Consider the following 26,676-nt stretch of genomic DNA (forward strand, 5'->3'; position numbering starts at 1 on the left):
AAAATGCAATCTAAATAGATAAAAGGGACTAAGATATATGGGGTGAGGAATTTTTAACTACTACTTGAAATTTGCTTCAAATATACTATAATTTCTATTTATTGTCTGGCAGCCAAGTGGATGATTTTGAATTGAAGAATTAATGTTTAGTTTACATTTTTATTTATAACAGGACATGGTATTTATCTTTGCTTAAACTCTTTATTTGAATTTGTCACAAGGGAAAAATTGTCTCCCATCACTTAGACCCTATAAGTTTTCTTTAAAAATTTGTTTTAAATGTGTTTTTATTTATTTTAGAGAGGAAGGGAGAGGAATAGAGAGATAAAAACATTGATGAGAGAGAAACATCAACATCGATTGGCTGCCTCCTGCATACCCACTACTGGGGATCGAGCCTGCAACCCTGACACGTGCACTGACCAGGAATCGAACTGGTGACCTTTTGGTTCATAGGTCGCAGCTCAACCACTGAACCACACCGGCTGCGCATAGGCTTTCTTTTTTAAATTTTATTTTTCAACACAGTTGACATTTCAATATTATTTTGTATTCGTTTCAGGTGTACAGCATAGTGGATAGACAATCATATGCTATACAGATTTTCTTTCCCTTGTAATATATTAGATGGTCATTATAATAAATACCGTGAATATCTGAAGAACAGCTAGAGAGGGTTTTTTGATTACAAAGAACTGTTAGTTTCGTTGTATGCATATAAAATTATTGATATCTTTTACATAATATGAATCTTCATGCAGAGAAAGTTCCAATTATTTTGTTGAAAATATCTGCTGAGATCATATAGATTACGTTTAAAAGAAAACTCACATTTAAAATTATTTTAAAACTGTGAAACTCAGTTTATTTTTGTACAAAATCAAAGTGTGAAGAAACTAAATGTACTATACTAATTTATTCAGAAATTAAAAGTTTGGTTTTAAAAAAAATATGGCTTTACCTAACCAATGGACACAGACAACAGGGGGTGAGGGCATGAGTTGGGGGGGATGGGGGGTAATGTGGGAATAGGGACTCATATGTAACACCTTAATAAAGAAATTTTAAAAAATAAAATAAAATAAAAAATATGGCTTTACAGGTTTCATTTTTATATCTCATCTGTAAAACCAATGTAAAATGTTTATTATGGAATGTGAAATAGAGAGTTGAATAAAAAATCATAACTGATAAATTCAGATTATATTTAGAGAGTGTATAGGGCACCTTGAGAAATTAAAGAGACAGTGCTGCTGAATATAGAGTTTCTTCTTTCCCAAAATATTGGCAGTCTAATGGGAGAGACTAAGACTAACAAATAGATAATGGATGGAAACATAAAATATGTACAGTTAGTTATCAGATGGGCCATTCAAAACCATTTAAGTCTTAACTCAAGACAGGCAGAATAAACAAATTTAGTTCATAATGGGGATTAGCTCACTGCCTCTTTAGGTCGTTAAAACAAAGCTATTAAAGTTACAGGGATCACAGGCTCACTCTAATGAGTTTTCTTGCCATTTGTACCTTGAATTGACATTTTTACTTTTTATCCCTTTTCACAGTTCAATTTTGAAAAGCCTCAGTGGTTTTGGATATGTTAGAGAGCCATTTGGATGTTGAAAAATCAATCAGCCTCACTTCTGCCCGCACCCCACAAGTCTCTACGTACTAAAAGATTAGTTTCCACACCCATTCGACTATTGGGATATAAATCTTTAATTTTCAACTGAAAGACGAGTGATTAGAGCTAAATGGGTGCTTCAGTTTAGATGACTTTCTGGGGGAGAGCTGAAGTAGAATTCTGAACAGGGATGTGATGCAAGGTACAGAACAATGTGAATATGTTCACAGACACAAAGACTACAGGTCTCTAAGGTCATGCCCACCCACATTCTCATCCAATTCTTTATTTACTAGTAGCCCATTTGCAGGAAAAATCCTGCAAGCGGCCGCTGCGGCCGCCGCGCCTGCACCCACGCGCCGCTGCCACCCACCCCGCTCTGCCCCACTCCGCCCTGCCCCACCCCGCCCCGCCCCGGCTTTCCCTCTGGCAGCCATCTTGCTTTCTGCTTTTCCTCCGTCTTCCTTCTAAGTTGTCTTCAGTCTTCACTCCTCCCTCCCTCAGCGTATGCAAATTAACCGCCATCTTTGTTGGGTAATTTGCATACTCGCCCTGATTGGCTGGTGGGCGTGGCTTTGGCGTAGCAAAGGTGTGGTCAATTTGCATATTACTATTTTATTAGGTAGGATTGCTCATTTTGTTACAATTCATAACCTTATTTAACTTAATTAAAATCTTAAGCTTATTCTTTTTTAAAAAATGTGTGGTGTTGTTTTTTTAATTTCAGTAGATACCATGAGCCTTGCTCCTCTCATTCCCAAAACAGCATGACCACTAACAAGTTTATGTTCATTGAGGCTGTCAAAATGGTGAAGGAATTGCCAAGGAAGTCTTTGTGGGGTGATTCTACTTCTAGCTTGTTAAACAATTGCATTTTTATTTCATATTCAAGAAGACTGCTGACGCCTATCTATTCACCATGGTTATTCTTCTTTGCACTCAGGATACTCAGACAGCTTTCAGTCTTTAATGAATATAAATTTAGTTTGGACTGATACCTTTTATCCATTGCAAATGTTTTCTCCCTGGCACTGTTTTCTCTATGCCCACAAAGCTATGTAGTAGGTGCTTTGAGTATCTTTTTGTGACTCTTTACTATCTATTATCCTTCCAGAGAGAACTGGTTTCATTGTACTGTGCTGCTACTATAGATGTCATAATATACTGGAATTTGCTCTTTGCTGGAAGAAAAAAAAAGAAGCATATGGTTAATACCTGAGAACTATATCCCTTCGTTTTCTTCCCAGATATTGCTTTTAATGTTAATTGTTTGAAATGCTTGCTAAATGTCTTCCTATTTTGAATAGACTTTAGTATAATTCTCTAGACCTGTACTACTGTCTAATGTGGTAACTACTAGCTGCATGTGGCAATTGAAATGTAAATTTAAGTTAATTAAAATTAAATAAAATTGCAAATTCTGTCTCTTTTGCACTAGCCACATTTTAAATGCCCAATAGCCACATGTGTCTAATGGCTACCCAATTAGGCAGCACAGAAATAGAGCATAATATTGTAACTCTGTTATTGCTAAAAGTCTTATTAGAGATGTGTCTGGAACATTACTTTCTCCATTTATGCCTGGCCACGCAACTACTCTTCTTCTATTTGGCTCCTAAACACAAGCATTGTCAGAGCTTTGTCCTCAGCTATCTTCTCACTATACTTACTTTTTTCTTATGAACGCGTTGTTTTTCTTGTACCTTTAACTGTCAGTATCTCCCACATTTGGCTCTATTTTAGATCTAGTTCAGTGTTTTCAGCTGCTTGCTAGACAGCTTTGTGTAATATGTCCTCTCAGCCACTTCTAATTTCACATTCCCAAAATTATTTTATTCTTTCCAAATTCTCTCCTACTATATCTACTACGTCATTCATCCATTTGCTGAGCCTTGAATCCCTGGAGTAATGTTTAATTTCTGCCTCTCTATGATTCTCTGTACTAATGAATCAGTTGCCCAATTCTCTCATTCCTGGCTATGTGTATGTCATCCAACTCTTCTCATCTCCTCTTCCACCTTCATAACCTTAGTTCAAGCCCTGATTACATACATATTTTCTAATGAAAGAGTATTCTGACTGATCTCCTTACCTCCAGTTTTTCTCCCTTCTAAATCTGCAATTTCTTCCCCATCATTTTCATAAAACATACCTTTGATCACATACTTCCCATATTGAAACATCTGTGAGCACTCCCTTGTATCAGCGTAAAATGCACACTTTTCCATCTTCCTTTGGGATGAAATGTTTACATGGCATGTTTCAGAAGATAACGCACCTTTACCTAGATTCCCTATCTGAGACATGGCATCAAAGTTACTCTTGTAACTAAAGGAAAAGGAAAAGAGGAAAGGAACCATGAGATAAGTTAACAAGAAATGGCTATGGGAGTTGTTAGTTAGACCAGAGAGTTTGAATTCCACTCCCACCCCACCCCAGCACAGTCACCTTTCACATTGCTGTTAAGCACCAACCATGGCACTAGGTTAGCTACACTGACTTTAACCCCTCATAAAGGAAAGTCACAAGAAATCGTTAATTGGCTGAGATAAGTTTTTGTTACCTGATGGAAAGGAGCTCCAAAATAGAATGTTACAGAAAAATAAAAATCCTATTTACTTTAAAACTAACAAACAAAAATTTCTCCAGTCTAGCATTGGTAGTTCTCCACAAAATGACTACACATTACTTTCTAGGCTTTCCTTCCCACTACATCCACCCCACTTAACCTATGCTCTGGCCAAATAGTCTCCTTACTTATTTTTTTTATCGTTTAAAGTATTACATATGTCTCCTTTTTCCCCGATTGACCCCCCCCCCCGTCCACTCCCACCCCCCCAGGACAAGCCCCCACCGGCCCAGTGTCTGTGTCCATTGGTTATGCTAATATGCATGCATACAAGTCCTTTGGTTGTGCCTTTGTCCATGTGTTTGCACAATCTAAAATGGTCTGGACTGTGGACCACCAATCTCCAGACTTAAAAACTATTTAATGCCAGCTAAAATATCATCTCTTCCATAAGGTCATTCCAGAGTTAACAAGTCAGAAGTTATCTCCTTTTTATGGAATATTCTGTTAGCATTTATCTTATCTACTTTGTATTAGTAGTTGAATGTTTTTTCCTCCACTAAATAATGAAATTATGATCTCCAAGAACCAAGTTTAATTTATCTTTGATCACCCAGTAGTGCCTAACAGTGAATGCATTTAGAAGATACCCAAAAAAACCTTTTTGGTGAATGGAATTGTGACTTGAGTGAATGGATGAATGAATGAGAATATAACACTAACTCATTACAGGAATTAACCACATAACCATATGAAGATATTTTGAAAGCTTACTAATTGAACATGTGAAGTATTCTATATGCAGATACCATTATCAAAGGTTTGCATAGGTGAATCATTTAAATATTACTTATAAGCAAAACAGTATTTTATATTAATTGTACAACTATACTATAATATATCCTAAAAAGAGATAGATGAAAATTATATAGCATTTATAATTATAAAGTTTCATGAAATATAATTGTATATTGCATTAGACATATACTGTTTTACTTTATACATTCAATGTTAATAACTTATGTACTGTTTTATGAATATACTAGAAGCCCGTTGCACGAAGTTTCGTGCAATAGACTTTCCTTCACCTGGCTGCCAGCACCAGTTTTCCACCAGCACCAGTTTTCGTCTGGCCACCCGCCGATCAGAGTGCCTCCCGAAGGCTGAGGGCGGGACTCGGGAGGCGCTCGGATCTGGGGGTGGCCAGAGGAAAACTGGTGCTGGCGGAAAACTGGTGCCCTCAGCCACACAATCGGCCACCCTGAGTTCTGCCACCGGTGTCTTCCGCCGGCCCCATGGGTCCTCCCACAGCTCCGGCCGTTTAGGCCGGCGGGAGGAGCAGGGGGCGGGGACTCGCCAGCCAATCGGCCACCCTGAGTCCCGCCCCCCATGCCTCCAGCCGGCCCAATCGTGGGCGTAGGGGAGTGATGCAATTTGCATATTACCTTTTTATTATGTAGGATATATCTAGATAGATAGATAGATAGATAGATAGATAGATAGATAGATAGATAGATACAGTTGATAAGTAATATTACTTGAACTGAGCATTATGACCCCCAGGTGCTTAAAACTTGTTGCCAAAGCAATTTTCTATGAATTCTCTTCAGTATAGTGATTACATAATTGTTTCACAGAAAAGATAACTGATCATGATCCTGTGTGGGCATATAGCTCATCTGTGGGCGAGTTTATGTGCATGCTTATTTTCTAAGAAAGTAGTCAAAATTGAAGACACATTCCTGATTTTTATGAATATTGTCTTATTAGGAATTTGGTGCATTTAAATGTGCATCACATGGTTTGTAGAAGCATTATATGGAAGGGTAAAGAAAAATGCAAGTGTTATTCTGCATGTATTGTAAAGGACAGCATGAGCTACTGAAGAGAACTCTAGGGAGTATATAGTGGCTTAGCTCTAAATCCAATTTTAAAATCTAACTTTAATCCTAACCTAAAAATAACTAGAACGTCAGAGGTGTACCTTTCCATAGCATGAATAGGTTCATAAAATGTAGATTTCTTCATATTCAGTGCTATTTTCTTTTTAAGACTTGGGGTATGATCTTTTGGGGAAGGATTTGACCGTAAATATTAGTAAAACCCATACTTGAAAAGCAAATATTTTAAAATCGCATTTTGATGGAAATAAAATAACTTCCTAATAAGATAAATCCCCAAAGTACCTAGGGCTATTTAAATATTTAGCATTATAAAATGAACTCCATAAAATTATAGCTTCCCTAAATAGAACATAGTCATTTTCTATTCTTCTTCCTAATACATAGCAGCAGGTTAATATGCACTTTTTATTGTTCAGCTTTGTTGTTTTGTTTTTATTATGCTATGCCCTGCCCTTTGTGAAAGCCTGTGGCTTTCAATAATGAACAGGGCAATGTGGCTGAATAAAAGTAGAGATGCAATCAACTAGAAGCACTTAATTCAAAGTAGTAAGCTATTAAAGAAAGTTTACTAGAAGTAAAATCACCAATCAACAAATTTGGGGAATGTGTAATCAAAACACATAGCTCTGAAGAAGGAGCTAAGAACTGTTTACAGTGAACCCTCAGATAGATACTATTGTTAAATCCATTTACTGTTTTATTTATTCTATATATTTGATCATTTTTTGTTTGATTTGGTTTGGCATTCTTCTATAACATGATGTCCTATAAAATATTACTTTTCAAACTACTACCTTTATCAAAATTATCTTGGGGGCCTTCACTGTGAATCTACTAAATCTGTATTTCTGGGGATGAACCTGGGAATTTGCATTTTCACCCACTTCCCAAGTGATTCTTACATATATACAGAACTAAAATCTGAATATTACTGCAATAGCTGTGTTTGAGTGCAATTCCATTGCTTTTGTAATAATGCCTCTTTTTTTTTCCTCAAGACCTATTTTTTCCAAGACCAAATTAAAAACCAACTTTCTAGATTTTTTTAAAGACAGTTAGTTGTATCTTCATCTGTAACCCTAGCCCTATGAACCTGTCTTTATTATAGTAATTGTGGGTGTCCCAAAAGTCTTATGCAGATTTAAGTTTTAATAACTTCCCACATATAAATATGCTACAAACATCATTTGAAAATCAAATTATTTCAATTTTTTATTACTTAGTTTTGTTTTCCTCAAATAAGTTTTTAATTTTAACATCAGTATATAAGTTATTTCTATTTTTTTCTTTTTACTGAATTTATTGGCGTGACACTGGTTATGTGACAGTTTTTTAGACCTATGGAAAAACTCAGCCACCTTAGTCACCTGATATATCTCCCTTAGACTTTGTCAAGCATGCATCAGTGCTTCATTCTTTGAATAATTACAAGGTTAGGATTATAAATGTAGTCCTTTTAGTCACTGAGGACCAGGAGCTGATTCAAGTTTTTGTAAAGTTTGAAATTTAACTTGAGCAACTTATAGCACAACACAGTGGTCATGTTGAGTTTTAATAAGAAATATACTAATATTTTTAAAATTTAAATAATTTACTTTTCACATGTTGATTTGTATAATTTTGTGACATACTTCTAAAGTTATTAAAACATAAAACTGCATGAAGACTTTGGAATTCTACATATTTTAACTTATTTTGTGAACGCCTATCTCCTTAAACTTCAATTCCCTAAGTCAGGAGTCACATTTTATTTATTTTTGTATCCTTAGCACAATTGATTAATATTTGTTGAACTAAGAAGAAAAGTACATCTATTGCCCAGTGGTTGAGCATTGATCCATAAACCAGGAGGTCATAGTTCAATTCCCAGTCAGGGCACATGCCTGGGTTGTGGGCTTGATCCCCAGTAGGGGGCGTGCAGGAGGCAGCTGATGAATGATTCCCTCTCGTCATTGATGTTTCTATCTCTCTCACTTTCCCTTCCTCTCTAATACCAATAAAAACATATTTTAAAGAAAAGTACATCTATTATACATCGTCCAACTCATTCAATTATTCATTATCATTAAACTATAAAAGATACTTGTATAAATTTACTATATTTAAAATTTAGCATCAGACATATTAGTATATTTAATATTTAATCATATTTACTGTTTCATCCATTGCAGTTATTATCCTTTTAGATACTCAAATTGCTCCATCTTTGGCCGCTGAGAACCTCTTCATAGTGACTTCTCAGTCCTACTGACACAATCCGCATATAGTCTTTAATAACTTTCTATCTTGTGTCACAATATAATCCAGACTCATCTTGTACATTTCCTATCCCAGAGCAGAATCAGCCATTTTTCCAAGAAGGCCTTGGAAATGGCATTTGAAGATCACTAACTGTGGAGAGTTTATTTATTACTATGTTAGCCATCATTTCTATGCCTTTTCAGTGGGCAAAACTAAGAAAAACATATACATATATGCATACATAACACATCAAGAGACTCTAGGGGTTTTACTTTTTATATATGTACCTTGTTTCTCCCTGCTAAAACTACTTATCAATGACACCAAGAATGATAGTATCACATTGTTCAATTGCTTCATCCTGTAAAACACAACAGTTTTAACAAAACAATAATAGAATAACAATAGTACTACCAACAAACAATATGATTGCTAAAAATAGTGTAAGATTTTGTCACATGGTTCCTTTTGTTGTATTACATTAGGGATGTGCAAGTAAAATATTATATTTTGAAGAGACTTGAAATATTCTATGTGATTATTATGTCATTAGCAGGATATACATTTAGATAATATTTACTTTTCTCCTTGAGAATCCCTGTGAAGTTTGAATATTTAATCATATTGTCTGATTCTAGGAAGGCAGGTAAAGAATGAAACTGATCCATTTCAGCTGAAGCTAGCTATAGAGACAGTATAGGGAAACTGGGCGACTGCCCAGCTTTTTTCAAATCATCTCTTCCCAATGTAATTGTGTTTGAAATTAATTTTGTAAAATTGGCCCCTTCAAATGCAGATGAGAGTACAAATGTACTTTGAAAATATAAATGTTTTATCTACAACTTGGGTCCTCTGTACATAATTCATAATTATTAAGAGTTGACTTATGTCAGTATATAGACAGGTATGACTGTCTATATACTGGTAGCTTCCTCTGGCAAGCTTTACTTTTGTAACAAACTTCTCTTTTGGCATAAGAGCTCTTCAGAATGGCAAGGCCCAATCCGTAAATATTTCTATTAGTTTGGGGAATGAATCAGGTCTAAATTTAACTTTAAAAATTCTGCCCCTGATAAGAATATGTACTTCGTCTGACAAGGTATTATGGTGAAATGGCATCATGAAAAACTATGCTGAACCAGATTCCTTTTTGCTAAAATTAAGTTCAGGAGGGAAAATAAAAAGGACAATTATTTCTTGAAATATGCAGTACTATATAGAATATGGATATTTTTTCAAAATTAGTCAAATAACTTTATATTTTGAAATAAAGATTAGTTTAAATTTTTAAATAAAGATGCAGTAATTAATAGTTAAATATATTTATCCTTTACTGTATGTCAAATACTGTGCTAAGCCATTTATCTCCTTTTTTCATTTAATTCTCATAACACCCTAAGTTTCTACTAATATAGTGCCTATTTCATAAATTCCTTGGAAAAAACAGAGCCATAGATATAAAGATTTCTTCAACAAGTTTCTAAGCAGAGATCACTTTGCTATGTTACCACTTTATTGTAAGTGTAGCAATTGCAGGTAAAAAGACAATGTGATTTTTAAAAAAATAATTTTTAAAATAATTTCAGGGAATCAAATTTAGGCAAGAACTATAAACTTGGCATTTATTAGTAGCATGTATCAATTCTAATACATAATGCAAAGTATATTAAATACCTTACAATAGTTGCAAATATAAATGTATTTTTGAGATTTTGATATTGAAATAAATGACTGTTTTTCTTAATGTTCCAGTCTATAATAAGTTAGTATTTGAAATGTTGGAAGTATTTCAAAAAATACATTTATCACATGTAAAAGTTTAGATCAAAATGGTTACAATAACTTTCCAATGATTGTTTTTACATCTATTTAATGTAAATTATTTATTTTATGTTTAACATTAGTTAAATTATAAATAAGTTGAACAACAAATTGATATTTCTCTTTCTCATCAATCAATAAATAAAAGTTAAAAAAAAGAAAACACACAAGCAAAAATGAGAAAATCCCTGTCACTGACTACCAGAGCTAACCACTATTGATATGTTGTGATATAGTATTCCAGATTTTTTCCATTATTGCTGCTTTTGCTTGAATTGTTAAAACTTTTTTCAAATTGTAGTGTAATTCATAAGAAAGTATTTTAGGATGAGTGCTTGATTTTTCTCAAAGTTAATGTGTATGTTTCTATTTTTAGGATTGTACTGTATATGAAACAGAAAATAAAATCCTTCATGTGGTAAGTATACTTGGATTTATTATCATATTCATTAGAAAATATTTCTTTGTTTAACTAGTAATTAATAAAAATCTACAACCTATAAAAAGCTGAACCCTGTATATTTCATAGAAAAAGTTAAAAAGAATCAAAACAAACAGGTTATATTATTTATAATTACTGTATTGTATCTTAATAGAAAATATATACAATATTTAGGATGCAGCAGGGTTGGAGTATAGTAAAATAAAGAATCTAGAGAAAAGACAACTTGAAATCAGAATTTTTCATGGTTGATTTTTGACAAGAGATCAAAGAAAAGTATTTGGTTGTATAACAGGGATAATTCACCTCTATCATCATTTGTATGAAATAACTAATAAAATAATCAAACTGCCTTTGCTCTGATTCTGTACTCACCACACAAACTTCCAAATTTAATTTGGCAATATTTGTTAAATAAATCAGTGACTTTGCAGATATTTTATTACTAGAAATGAGTGTGAGTACATTATACTTTGCAGAAAGGCATATTATTTCTTGTTAATAAACATTTGGCTGCTTTTCTTTGTACATCCATGTCTTGGTTGATGCTCATATGCCCTTGTAACTTCTTTACCTCTATTAAAAAGAAGTGAAAGTATATATAACACTGAAGCCATTTAGAAATGAGTGCAATATATTCACTTAGGCCTTGGCCAGTGTGATCAATGGTTGGAGTGTCAGCCCGAGAACTGAAGGGTCATTAAGTACCCTTTTGAAAAAATGTATTTGAATAAGTTTACCATATAAATGAGGTAAAGCTTGAATTCCAGAATAGTAAAATTATGGTAGCAAAGGACTGGAGGTGAAATACAACCAGATGAGATGTTGTCAACCACGAGTTTATTGAAGTAGACAAGTGTTGCAGGCACACTAATGGGAGCAGCAGGGCTATGATGCAGAGTAAGTCTGCCAGAAAAACAAGGTCTGAAATGGCTTCTCTGGAGTGTTTCTCAAGATTCAAAGACTGTGGGGAAAGGTAGGAATGAAGCATGTTAACTATTTGTTTTATTTCATAACCATTCTATTTAATCTCTTTTTTTTCATTTAAAAAATAGATGAGTTCTTTATGTTGGTGTTCTTGCTAGCATTACATTTGCTGGACACATTATGCATTGTTCAATGCTTTGATATTCACACTGACTCTGAATGTACAGTCCTTGTTCTCAAAGACTATTTGTTTTTGTTGGGGAGGCAGAGGCAGAGCAATGTAGTAGAAAGTGCACCAAATTTGAGAGTTAAAAAGATTTGGTGTCCTGACCCCATTCTGGTGCTTAACTAGCTCTTTACGAAGTAAATTAGCCTCTCTGATTAAGTTGAAGGATTGCAGCTTCTGTGGTTTCTAAGGTGTAAATACCATAATTCTTTGATGACTAACTCACAGAATCAGTAGAAAGCAGTGTGTCCACATAAATGGAAGGATTGTCCTCAACTGAAACCATTCTTTGTTATCAAAGACACCCAATTTTTTTTAAAACTACACTTACAGTCATTGTAAATGTAAAGATTTCTTCAACAAGTTAATTGAATTCGTCTGGAGACCGAAATCACACAGTAACGAACAAAGGAAGTTTATGCTAAGTAATTATCAAACTATGAAAGAAGAGTACGCATACAGCCTTAAAGAGACTCTAAAGCATGCCCTAGGACTGTACCCAAGGAAAGGCACTATCCCCCAGGCTGATGTCAGAACTCATTGGAGCAGTCGTGTTGCAGCTTCACTGGCTTGCCTAAGCAAGAGCTGATCCACAGTGGCCAGGCAAGCAGGAACCAATCTTCTAGGGTACAGGCAAGTGATGCTGGTGGGAGGACTCATAGAGCAAGTGGGGTGCAACTGTGGGTAAGAGGCCGAGAGGGCTGCAAGATGGTGGTCGCTAAGCCCAGGATAAGGCTGTGAGGTCACTGAGGGACCACTTGATCTGGGGACCGCTGGATATCCCCCACACATGCATCACTGATGGGCCGTGCATCAGGAGCAAGAAAAAGCAAAATGCAGCACAAGGAGACCTGAAGGAGAGGCCTCCTTCCCCCTGTGATGTCCGTCCACCGCCCTCTACTGACAAAAAACTTAACATTGTGCTCACCATAAATGAAGAGTCCTGTCCATTATCACAGAGCAAGCACTGAAGGGTGAATTTGGAGCTGCGAGCCAAGAAATTCATAACTGACACAGTGTGATTAGCTTTTTTCTCCATAAAAGCACAGATGGTAACTTTGAATTTCTCAGCTGTAAGTGGAAATGTGGCTCCCAGATCTCTGCTTTTCATTCCCTATTTGCCCATAAACTGTATATATAGCGCCTGGATTTTCCAGAAGCTCACCCAATTATAATGAACTGCTTTACTCCTGCTATTTGAATCTGAAGTTAAGTGAAATGCTCTTCCTAATAACCTACATTTTAGTTGAGCTACTAAGATGTCCAGACCCTTGTTAATCTTGAGCCTGAAAGGCATTGTGCCCTTTAATGAGTGCTCTCTCATCTGGCTGGGATCCACTGCAAACCTGCCTGGCTCTGTTTCCTGCCCCTGAGAAAGCAAGCAAATAGAATGGAGATTTTCCCAGATCCAGCTCTGGTTTCCAGCTATTTCCCTATGAGAAATCAGAATGGTGGAACCTGTTGTCCCACTTTTAATTCAGACCCGACCAAGATGTCTCAGGGCAGTACTTGCAAGTAAGTTGCAAGTGTCAAGGGTCCACTTTGTGCTAATCAATGTAGGTACACATTTGGGGCTGACTAATGGTCTCTCACTGGTCGGTACTGACCTCATCATTCCTAGCTGATTATTATTTTAAAGTGTTATTGCTTCTTTTCCATTACCAGGTACACAAGGTCTGCATGCTTAATGTCAGTGATGTCAAAGCCAAATATGCTACCAGAAATACTCTCCCAGGTTGTGAAATCCTTGAACATAGTAGTTGGCATTTGAATCATGTAGCAGATACTTAGTAATTGTTAAGTGAATGAATGGCTTAATGAAGTGATGGTGGTGGTGGTGGTGGTGGTGGTGGTGGTGGTGGTGGTGGTGGTGGTGGCGGCGGCGGTGGCGGCAGCGGCGGCGGCTGTGGCAAGGGCAGAGATAACTGTGGTGCGAGTGGTGGTGGTGGTTTCTTTTCATTTTGGTAATTGTTTTGTTGTGTTTTCCCTCACCATCAGAGTTTGAAACCTAAAGGGATTGCAGAGTTTTCTAGGCATTGAAGCAAAATTCACATGATCTTTATTAATTTGCAACTACAATTGCTTTCTGAAGCTGCTTGAAACTCTTAATTTTGATGTATAACATAACTTTTATGTTGAGTTAAAATTGAAATTTTATTCTATTATATTAGTTTTTAAGTTTAAAAAATTGTTTCTCATTCAATTCTCTTTTCTTATATGAGCAAAAAAGTCTTCTTGTATTGGGGCACATGTATATAGAATAATACTTTGGAATACCAGTTTAAATTCTTTTTAAAAATATATTTTGCCGAAACCGGTTTGGCTCGGTGGATAGAGCGTCAGTCTGCGGACTGAAAGGTCCCAGGTTCGATTCCGGTCAAGGGCATGTACATTGGTTGCGGGCACATCCCCAGTAGGAGTTGTGCAAGAGGCAGCTGGTCGATGTTTCTCTCTCATCGATGTTTCTAGCTCTCTATCCCTCTCTCTTCCTCTCTGTAAAAAATCAATAAAATATATTAAATATATATATATATATATATATATATATATATATAATTTTTTTATTGATTTTAGGGAGGAAGGGAGAGGGAGAGATAGAAACATCAATGATGAGAGAGAATCATTGATCGGCTGCCTCCTGCACAGCCCCCTACTGGGGACCAAGCCCACAACCCAGGCATGTGAATTGACCAGGAATCAAACCGTGACCTCCTGGTTAATAGGTCAATGCTCAACAACTGAACCACATGAGCCAGGTTACCAGTTTAAATTCTGTTTGTGAATTTCACTCTTTTGTTATCTACAATTGTTCACTCCCTGTGTCCTGTTAGTGAAACATCATAATCAGAGGTGTAGCATTACTAGTTTCACAGAGATCTGGCAAGTACTAAGATACTAAGAATATTATAGTTCCTAATGAGGCTTATATCACCTAGAGTTCTCACTATTTGACAATATTATATATTACAATATTATAATATGTAATATTTTTCACCAAATACAGCGTAATTGTCATCCTAAATTGGCACAGATTTGTATGACTTATAATACTGAATTATAGAATTTTATTTAAAAAATAAAATAGCTGAAGCTTCACATATTCATCTAAAAAGTAAAAAGTAGTATCTTATAAATTCAGCAATAATAAACGAATGATGTTCAGAGGTAATTAAATAATGCTATCTGTTGTTATGGTTAATATATTAATATAGGGTTGCTATTGAATGAACAAAATTAACAAACAAAATAGAAATAAACTCATAGATACAGAGAATAGACTGACAGCTTTTAGAGGAGAGGGTGGTTGCACAGCTGGATGGAAAAGGTGAAAGGAGTAAAAAAACAACAACTCATAGACACAGACAACAATATGGTGATTACTAGAGGGGATGGGGGAGGTAGAAAAGGGTATAGGGAGGATAAATAGTTATGGAAGGAGACGTGACTTTGGGTGATGAATACACAATACAATATACAGAGGATGTATTATAGAATTGTACACCTGAAACCTATATAACTTTATCAACCAATGTCACCCCAGTAAATGCAATAAAAATTAAATTAAAAAGTAGTATCTGATAAATTCAGCGATAATAAAAGAATGAGGTTCAGAGATAATGAAAGAATGCTACGTGTTGCTACTAGTTAATATATTAATATAGGATTACTGGTTTTTTAATCACCACAGTGACTGTTGTTTTTACAACTCTTTCAAGTCAGTATTTATTTTATACTAAAATGCTATGCTCAGATCTTTTTTCCCTTTAGAACTTTTAGATTTGGGTGAAACAATCATACACATATATGCAAATAGACATAAAATATAGTTCTTATATATAGAACAGAATATGAAAACTTTCCATCTCATTCTGAGAATGTGCTCTATTCATTATATTGATTCATATTTGAAATTAATATAAAAAAACTGGAGAGAGAAAATCATAATACCATTAAATCCATCCTGTGACACACTTCTGTTTTAAAAGGTTCTTAATTCATAGACAACCATGTCTGTTACTGTTATTCAATCACTATTTTTTTTTGCCATCTTGATAGATTATAACAGAATCCAGAGCGTCAGTTATGACACCATTGCAATTTTATGTTCCCCTTAGTGTTAAAGGCATATTATTTACTAGGATTTAATTCTAGTTTCATATTATTTATTCTATTTTTAGAACTAAGATAAATAGAATGTAAAATCTTTTGGTATAAATATTGCAAAAATGGCAGAAGAATCTCCCTCATATGAGTGGTTACCGGTCATCTTTTTCCTAGAGGAGCGTGATCCTTTTGCTGCTAAAATTGCTTTAAGTTTCCCCAAACTGTCTTTCACAGTATCACTTCTACTACTCCTTATCTAAACTGCATTCTAAATTAGAAGGCTCATCTTATATTTCATCAAACTATGTAGTTTAAACATTATAGAATATCCATTTAATACAGACATGAATTTTTAACAATACAAAATGAAATTAATAAAAAATAAGTTGAGATTTAAGGATTGAAATAAGCATAATGATTAAGAATTCAAGTCTTTCTTTTACCAAGGCAATAACCTTGATAGATTTTTTTAGCCTTTCTTTCAATAATACCTACTTCAGGAAGTTGTTATAAGGAGGAAAGAGATAATGACTATGAAGTATTTAGCATTGTGCCAGATACATGGTAGGTGCTCTATAGTATTGATGTTAATTTGCAATAATGAAAAGAATGCATTTTTCTTGTATAATAGTTAATTATCTTTTTCTAAAATATACTATTAGGTAACAGTAGGTAACACTTTGTTTTAAAATGATAACAACATAGTATCACACGATTTTATTGAATGCACACATTTAATTTTCATAAGAACATGGTAAATAACTTCCCTGGAACTTTGCCAGTGCAGTCTTAATGTGGTTTCCTGCAGTGGCTTGATGTATGCTGCAGTAATGAGTATAGAATTAGCATATAAAGCCAGACCATTTTATACCCCTTCTAATTGGCTTATTTAGTCAAGTGCCAAATGCTGCAATATAAAAAGGTTCTAGTGCATTATCTCTAAACAGACAGCAGGGTTCTAGTGGGGTTTCTTTTCTAAGTCTTTCTGTTATTAGTTTCCAAGATCTTTAATCTATTAAATCCTGGTAGCTTTGCTGGTAAAGTCAATGTTTTACACGTCTTTTGTATTCCCAGCAGACGTAGCATATAGCAGGTATTTGGCAAACAAAATTACTCAAGAAGAGGAATCTGAAACAATGTTTTGCAACTTAATATAATGGATTTAAATGGTATTTTCTTTTTTTGTAGAAATGTTTACAGTCTAGTATTAAGGCCTTTTTTTTCTACACCACTTCTAAGTGTTTCCAGTGTGTGAATAGAAGGGCTACTACTGCTCATCACCAGTGTTATATGAGGCCCTGAATGTTGTAATGCACACATGTTAAGCCATTTATATACATCCATTACCTTCCTATTTATTGCTACATTGGACTCTTTTGAAATATGCTTCAATTTGTAGAAACCACAAAGGGTCCTTTATAGCATACAAATTAGTAACCTTCAGGTTATTATGCAGTCCAAGTATCTTATATGAAAACGCTTTGGAATTAACAATGTTATATCCCCTTGAGATTAAGAGAAAATAAGAATGAAGATGCAACCACATGTGGGAGGAAATGAATAGTTAAAAGATTTAAATATGACCAAAAGTGTTTATCTTCCTGTTAAAGAGCAGCAATTTGAACTGCAGCCAATTTTTAAATGTAAAGTGCTGCCATTCTGTCCTTTTTCCCATGGCTGCTGCTGATATTTTCAAGAGTTAAAAACACACACCACTCCAAGACTGGGATCCCAGGATGGGCTACATAATATACAAGACCCTGTGCAAAATGAAAATGTCATGCCCCTTGTTCAAAAACAAGAATTCCAAGATGGCAACAGCACAGCATAATGCTAAGTGCAGTACCTTGTGTGACTTCCCTGTAGGTTTCCCTGTTTGGGTGGGAAAAGGAGATGTTCCTGTTGGCACTTTGGTTAGCAGCTCTTCAAGGTAATTTGTATCTGCAAGCACTGAGACTTGAGCCTGAAAGAGAGAGAAGAGAGCTGTGAACTCTCCCTCATGACCATGCAGTGTGATTACTGGTCATTGTAAGCTGGTCAACAAGGTCATGGGATTAAGAATAATGACATCATTCATCCCAGGAGTAAGGATTGAGCCCTTGGAGGGTAGAGAAAGCAATTGGGGGAATAAAAAGCATTTATTTAGTGTCTTCTTTTGATAGCAGGGCTCTTTTTTAAATATACACTATCCTGATTTGTCATGTAAACCATAAAAAGTAATTTGTAATACCCTATTTTTTATATGAGGAAACTGAGCCTCAAGGATATAAAATAACCTTCTCGTGGTCACACAGCAAATAATTAGCAATGTGGGTAACACCTTAATCAATAAAGAAATTTTTAAAAAATAGCAATGTGGTGATTGCCCACATCTGTCTTTAAGCCCAGATTCTCTACTGTGCCAGCTAATGTTTGTCTTTAGGGACTGATAGCCACAATAAAAGTGCAGCCTTAAAAAGCAGATGCAAAAAGCAGGAGTGCAAACAAGAAGGGAAATTTAGCCTGGCTATTCCTGTCTTGTGAAGAAGCTGAGCCCTGCACGGACTGAGACCATGGTCCAAATACAGAATGCAGTAATGACAGGAAGAAGAAACTGTCTTCCTTACAGTGGGTAATGCAGTGGTTACAGAACAAATGTAACATGTTGGAGATGGATAGAAGATAACATCTTGATTGCTACAAAAGAAAAGCACCTCCTACAGTAGGTAAAAAAAAACAACACAAAAACCCTCAAATGATGGACACCAGGCTTCTTTAAGTACATTGAGTGTCTGTGAAGCATATAAGGGCCAGCATAATTTAGGATAGTATATTCCAAGATTAATTCACTAACGTTCCACTTTCTTCATGAGTTTAGATGTCCAAGTCTTAATCATACCATTATGGATATCTTATTTTAAATCTATTGTTATTCTTATCAGTATGACTGGATTTCTCCTAACTAAAGCACTAGCTTGCTTTCTGCAAGCCACTCTATTCATTGTTAAAGCTCATTTGCTCTTCAGTTTATTCATCTCATATTTATTGATTACCTTATATGTTCTAGGATCTGTCTACCTGATGTGGGTGGCAGGTGAGAGTAGGGGGAGGAAGTGAAGTCAGCAATGAGTAAGACACGGTTCCTGTTCAAGAGGGCTTCAGAATGTAGTTATCATACAATTTTAGACTGTTCAAAGGATGCTGAGAATGCAGGATTGAAGGAGTGCCAAACTTTGCCTGGGGGTGGTGGGAAACTTTATACAAAGGTAACCTTGAACAGGAAAGTCTAGATGAATAAGTAGGAGGAGTTCATCTAGTGGATTTGCAAGACTCATCTTCCTTGTGCCTTGGCTGAATTTTTTTAACTATTCTGATCATAATATAAAATACATAAATTTTTGAAATTATTTAACTCAATTCAATCCGATGGTTGTTATAAAGTTCTTGGTTTGTTTAGAAACAATCATTTTATTTTAGGTCTGATGAATCAAATAATGGAACTAAAATATAATAATACCTCTGTTGCATATTTTGATGTATAGTTCTTGTATTCATAATTTAGAATTAAGTGTGTTGTGTGCATGTATTTTTTCACCTGAATACCTTTTTAATATACATTTAATGGAATAAAATGCAAAGTACTGTTACTGTTTTAGTTTTCCTTGTAAAAAAGTTACAACAAAAAGTGATTAATGTGTTACTTACAACATTTGTTTGTCATATATATATAATTTTTTTTTTTTTTGCTTTTAGTGTAAAACTCTCTCTGGAGTCTGTGACCACATCATATCCCTGTCTTCAGATCCTCTGGTTTCACAGTCAGCCCACCTGGAAGTGATTCAGCTGGCAAACATCAAACCAAGTGAAGGGCTGGTAAGAGATACTATGTTTTTCAAAGCCACCATCCATCAGTGGACAGCTAAAGATGTGGGCAAAGCAGTTTCTGAATATGGAAATCCATGAATTTTAACACATTTTGAACATTTTGGTAATTTTTTTTAAAGGAGCAAGGTAGTGGTAGTTTGTCATAAAAAGTTTTATAAAGATAAATGAAAATGAAAAAAAAGTAAACATGGGGATTTCTGAATTACCCTGTTTACTTTGGTAATAATTTAGCTTTTATTGCATTTTTTCACCTCCTACCAAAGTTCCGTCGGTTTAAAGGAAGTTTAAATTAAGAGTTTTATAAAAACCACACTGTCACACCCATGCAAGTGGGTGTTTTGTTTGTTTTGCTTTGGTTCGTTCTGCTTTTAATAGGTCTCTCTTCCCTTAGGGTGGGTAAACTAAACAAATGTGATATTCTTTATCACTCATATCCATTATTTCCTATAAGGATGAGTAAGAAGATGGATCTTGCCAAAACTAGGCTAACATCCATGAGATGCATTTTTTTATTATATAATAACTAGAGGCCTGGTGCACGAAAATTGTGCAAGAGTAGGCCTTCCTTCTCCCAGCTGCTGGCACCGACTTCCCTCTGGCACCCTGGACCCAGGCTTTCCTCGCAGCCCCAGCTAGGTCCGGAAGGTCGTCTGGAAGGACATGCGGTCTAAGTAGCATATTACACTTTTATTATTATAGATAAAGGTAGTCATCTTCTATATTTTGTTCACCTGGTTAAAAAGTATATTGTTTCTAAATGTAACCCAAGGGAGAGCTCTTCATTAAATCTTCAGAAAGAAAGCATATACAGTTAATATTTATGAGACAGAGACAGTGGAAAAAACTACAAAAGGTCTGCCAGTTACAAGACAAAAAAAAAAAAAAACAACACAAGAAGCTGGCTGGAGAACCTCTTACCTATAGATAAATTTTCCAAGGGTACATACAATAAATGATATTTTAGAAAATAGATATCTTGGAAATTAGCATTAATAATTTAATTCAGAATATATATAGTATTAAAGATCTTTAAGCAGCTTTAATTTTTATGTGGTGTTGCTTCTTTAATTAAATATGTATGTATACAACTCTTTCAGAGGGCAAACCCTTCATTGGCCACCAATGATTTTTCAGTTTGAAGCCTTCTCTTCTATAGAGTGACTTTTCTTCTGATATTTGGAAATTTACTTTTGGATAACAGTAGTTCCTCAGGCTTCTGTGGCTTTTATTAGTGTTTTTCTGGGATGATGGAAAGCAGCATATCAAACATAACCAGCAAGCATGTCATCATTGTAACCTATAAGTGTTATATCTAACTTTAATTAGTTTTAACAGCTTATTTGGAACATTTATACACTTTGTTGAAGTATTACTTATGATTTTAAATTCTTACTATTCCTTTTAGTCCAGTTTTATTTAAAGCATTTTTCAACCTATAGTATTAAAGATTTTTCTTTCTACAACTCCCTTTTCAGTTGTTATGAAGGAAAAGAAGCTGTCTAAACATGATTTCTAGAGTGGGAAATTATGAACTAACTAGGAGCCCAGTGCACGAGTTCGTGCACCTTGCAAGGAACTGTGGGCCACAAGGCTGCGGTGGGCACAGAGGCAGTTCTCGGCCCATCCTCTGCACCCCTGCTTGGCCCCTCCCACCATGGCCTCCACATTCCCCTGTCTGTCGGCAGCCCTGCTGCCGCCACCACTCCCACCTGGTGACGGCATGGGCCTATTCACACCTGCTGACAGCGCAGAAGGATTAGAGCCAGCACCAGCAGCAGGTGCAAGTGGCGGCTGCTGCCCCAATTGCCCCTCAGGAGCAGGGGGAAGTAGAGAAGCCCTCAGGGGCAATCGGGGCCAGCAGCTGCTCACATCCGCTGACAGCACCAAGTGATCCAGACTGGCGCCTGGCATCGCCGGCAGTGGGTGAAGGCAGCAGCTCCAGCACCGGCAGCAGGTGTGAGCACCCAGTGGTACCACGGCATGCAGGAGCAAAGAATTTTCAGTAACCACCAGGGTCTCGCCCCGCCTTGGTCTGGCACCCCTGCTCACCTGCTCCACCATCCCGCCGCAGCCAATGCCTGTTATGTTCCGAACTCTGCCAACCTGCTGCCAATGCCTGCTATGTTCCATGCACCCTCTGGTGGTCAGCGCACATCATAGTGATTGGTTGTTTAGTTGTTCTGCCATTTGGTCTATTTGCATATTAGGGTTTTATATAGAGAGATTATGTTAGACTAGGAATCATGATGCATGGATACAAATCACTTACATAAATATTGCTGTGAGTGTGATCTGGGAGATGTGGAGGAGTAGATTTAACTTCCTTGGCCTTGGTCTATTCATCTGTAAAATTTTGGGAGCAGGAAGGGTAGACTAGATCATCTTTAAAGCTCTCTCTAGTTCTATGAGCCTGCAGTTCTAAGGATGGTATTGTTCTGAGAACAGAGCCTGATTATTTTCCTCTAATTTCTACTGAAATCATGGAGGACGGGGGGAAATAGCTATATGAAGTGAGTCAACAGAATGCTAATTAATGGACTTTAGGAAATCTTGACTTTTTAAAATGAAGTTATAGCTCTGGACAGGCTTTTTATTTTTTAAATTTGAAGTAGGTAAATCTAGGTCTGCTTTTGGGAATAGTCATAAAACAAAAAAGGCCAAGAAACGGGTTCAGTTAAATAGTCTGGGAAAGAGCTAGAAGATAAAAAAGAAGAAATGTGTTTAACATTTACCAGGTATTTTTCTCACAACTCTATACAGTAGGTGTTATTCTTCTCATTTAACAATGAGAAAATGGAATCACAGATCTTCTCCACTTTACCCTGTATCACATATCGGTAATGTACAATAGAGGCAGGGTTTCCATCCTAGTAAATTTAAATGAAGTACATCTGAATAAAGCTTATTCCATTATCCCATATATAAACTTGGGATTGCTAAAGGGGGGATGTGAAGAGTTTAGGAGGATGACTTTAAAGCTGGACCTATCTAAAGTGACTCTTTTTTAAAGGACAGTCAGCAGCACTTCATTGGGAAGATATTTCAGATGGAAAAAAAGAAAAAAACTAAAATGTTGAATATTCATAAGAGTTAACTACAAAACTATTTCCTATTGTTTATGTTAAAGGGGAGATGACTAAATATTTCACATGATCTCATTTTTTAAATTAGCAACTTTTAATTAAGTTTACTCAGTCACATTTGAATAAATAGATTTGAGGGTTTTGGTAACATTTAGCTTGTGCTTAGCCATAGGAAGTGTATAAATGGTAAATGAAGGAAAGAAATAGAAAGCAGTGGGAGAATACCAAGCTTTAATGAAGTTTAATTAGCTTAGAAACATCTGCTGAACATCTTCTGCCAGTTTCAAAACAAAGGCAGAAGGTAGCTGCTTTGTTCTTTCACTGATAAAGTGGATAGATTGTTCATCAGCTCTCTACTTAATTAGTCAAATCTTCTAGGATTTCTTAGATTTGAGAGTCCTGAGCATTATAAGGAATGGTGGGGAACATGCTTATTTATGATTTAAAAACACGGAACTAGTTTCTAAAATGCTTTTAAACAACAATCAGCAGAAAATTAAAGAAGGAAATGACACCTAAATTTATCTAATCTAGATTAGAGCCAACAGCTGGATTGAAGAGAAAATAAAGGGTGTTATGGGCCGGGGTCATCTTTGGGGAAGCCTTGGCCTCAGAGAGTTCTTTTGCTATTTAGGCACTTGGACTTTCTCCATATATGCCTTATTTCATTGACTTGATTGTGAGGTTTCTTTGACTTCTATTGGTTAACCAATGTTTGGGGATATAGTGAAGCAAATGTCATTTTGGCATGCCAAGCAGGAGACAGGGAGCTGTTCAAGTAAGCTCCAGAATTAATTAATTGTGTGTGGGGGGGCGTTGGGGAGAGGAAATGAAGATATTCATTTAATGAAAACAGATTTGTTTCAGTTCCAGAAAAGAGACATTTGAATTACTTTTTCTTGCTATTTCACCCTTTCTCAGAGGTGAACAAGGGATCATATGTAGTTTCTGAATCTACATTAATCAGAAGTTGATTAGTTCAAAGCTCATCCAAGCAACTTGTTTCTTCTCTTTCTTTTGGTGCCTCATTTTTGGCCATTTTGTCTCATTGGTACTCCCAGAGAGAGATCAAAAGGATGAAGAAGTTAGTTTTGATTTTTAAAAACAGTTACAAAAAATGGTTTATTGAAGTTAGAAGTGAAAGTATTACATAAAACAAAATATCTTCATTATTTGTAGCATTTTAAAAATGTACTTTATTTCCATTCTATTTCTCATAACTATGAAGTTGCTAGAATTGAAATCTGTATACATAGTTAGATCTTTATTTAAGCATTTAAACGTTGTTATCCATCTGAAAAAAATTAGTTTTAGAATAAATTATATAACACTTAATTATGCATAAATAATGATGAAAGCCTCTTCCTATAACTAATAGATACTTGCTGTAGCTTACAATTGCCATTTTTAAGTTCCTGGTATGCACAATAATTACACATAGATTTTATCTCCAGAGCCATAACTAGATTATCTCCATGAGTTTTTATTATCCCAATAAGTATAATGACTTTTTCTAAACATTTATCTTAGGATACTAGACTTTCTCTATGATCTAATTATTTATGAGATTATTTAGAGCTCTTGTTAACACACTGATTCATAATCAATAATGCACAGTGTTGAAAGAAGTGTGGAGAGAAATATATTCAACTTTACCTTACAGTTGTCATAAGAGATGGGTGATTGAAGTAAATTTGTAAAATATCATATTCAGTTACTCTTTATAACCACATTGCACATAATACATGTGTGCTGATCATATATGCATAACCCATAGACACAGACAACAGTGAGGTGATGGCCAGCGGGAAATGGGGGTGGGGGCTGGGTGGAGGTGGTCAAGGGGATGGGGGAAATGGGGACATCTGTAACAGTGTCAACAATAAAAATAAAGTTTAAAAGAGTTCTTAGTATTTAAGAACAAATGTTGAACATTTCATGTTTGACTTTAATATCTATAGTTGTCAAATATTAAATTCTGATAAAAAAAGTGAAGGTGTACAACTGTCCTGTTAATCAATAAATCAGGAGCCTAGTGTTTGAGAATATGGTATGGAGTCAGAATGCCTGGGCTTAAAAACTGACTTCACCACCTTGAGCAGATTCCTCATCCTCAAAGGCTGCTGTGAAATGAATGTCAAATACTTAAAACAGTCCCTGACACATTCTAACAAGATATTTAACAAATAGTGAGTGATGATTATTTTGTATGTCCAAGCAATATATATTGGGTTTTTTCACTGTCTTTTTTCACTTTATCTTCTCACAATCCCTCTATTTAAAAAAAAAAAAACTAAAACCAAATTTCGTGTTTAGCTCTTACAAATATACTTTAAGATCCTTTATTAAATATGTAATTTTGTTAATTCTCAGGGGAGGGGGGAATAACTGTAAGAATCATGTCCTCTCCTCTGCTGAGTTCTATAATAGCACCCTTATATTTACCTTCCAATATATAATGGAATAAATAACTTCAGAAGTATGTTTTACACTTGTCACCAATGTAAGCATGAATATTACCATATGGTCATAGTCAAGGACTACTAGCCAATTTCTTAATTAATTTCTATTTGTACTTGTGTTGAGGTTAGTAATTTATTTTATATAGTGAAGAACTTTCATTTAAGAAACTAGAGTTCACAGGTAAGTAAACATCTTTTAAAATTACATTCATTTTGTTTCACATTGGAGAGCCAGGCTCAGCCATTTTTGGATCCATTACCAACATTTTGAACACGATGAGATTATTGAAATTACTTTTCAGAAATAAAATCTACATGGTGACTTCTTAATAATTGCATACCATCAACTTTACTGTTTTTTGTTTTTATGTCTTACATATTATCAATGAAAACACATGTATATTTAGGCATTTAGATATATAACTATCATAAAGGTATGGGAAATTAACATTATATTTCAGACTTCAAGTTTATTAAAATTGGTATTTTTTTTGAAATCAGTATTTTGCAATGCAAAGCATTTTTATATGTAATGCATTTTATAGGTAATTTTGCCCCAAAGAGCATTTAAAGTAACGGAATCTTCCTTAGAAAGGAAAAAAAGCCATTCACTGAATAATCTATTTTTTCTGATTTACTTAAATAAAAATATTTTAAAATTGAAAATATGAATACATTCTTGTGATATTTTTTTCCTTTAAAGTCCTATCGGTGTCCATAATTTAAAGTTTTTGTTTGCTCTAAAAGCTTATACAATTTCAGGATTTCTGAATATTCTTTAATTTTAATGAAGCTTTTTCAAAAATGACTTTATTTAAATAGAAAATGGAATCCCATCTTTATTGGGAGAAGTGGTTGCCACACATTACCTCTTAATTATTGATATAGAGGTGATTTGATGTAATTATTAAAATGGCATCAATAAGAAATAAAGGCAGAAAATGCAGGATACCACAAAAGAGCAGGAGAAAAAAAGTTGATCTTACAAGTATTTTGTCACTCTTCTGTCTCTTTAGTTGTAGTTGAAGTGGCTCTGTAGAAGCCTACTTTTTATTGTGTAATATGTATCAACTATAATAAGCTAATAACATACCAATGTTTGAATTTTTCATTGTAACTTTTATTTTGCCACAAAACATTTAATACAGATTTGGGGGGAGTGAGGTGTGTTCTTTCTTCAGGGTATTGCATTATGATACTGCATTTTACAAGTTTTATAGGCAATTCACTTAACAAGTAGTTATTTGATTAAGCTGTGTATAGCTTTTTGGGGGGCAAACATTAGAAGTCAGCACATTAAGATAGGAGTTTCTTACCAGTTTAAAGACAGCATTATTTAATCATGGATTCATTCCTGGGGCATGTGGCAATTTTAATTTGATAGGGTGGTCAACAGTATTGTAATAACT

The 26,676-nt window shown here is 35.1% G+C and overlaps 1 protein-coding gene across 4 annotated transcripts in view; it reads left to right on the top strand.

The window, feature by feature from the left end:
* CNKSR2 (connector enhancer of kinase suppressor of Ras 2) overlaps nucleotides 1-26,676 on the top strand; it is a gene marked incomplete at its 3' end in the record, with an annotated part of 244,478 nt that overhangs the window by 80,175 nt on the left and 137,627 nt on the right. For all 4 annotated transcript variants that reach the window (XM_079765478.1, XM_079765479.1, XM_079765480.1 and 1 more), the window contains exons 5-6: nucleotides 10,536-10,577; nucleotides 19,591-19,710. In XM_079765478.1, coding sequence (XP_079621604.1) covers nucleotides 10,536-10,577; nucleotides 19,591-19,710 — 162 coding nt within the window. The remainder of the gene's footprint in view (nucleotides 1-10,535; nucleotides 10,578-19,590; nucleotides 19,711-26,676) is intronic.

Source organism: Cnephaeus nilssonii, assembly GCF_951640355.1.
Source record: "Cnephaeus nilssonii genome assembly, chromosome: X".
Taxonomy (NCBI): Eukaryota; Metazoa; Chordata; class Mammalia; order Chiroptera; family Vespertilionidae; genus Cnephaeus; species Cnephaeus nilssonii.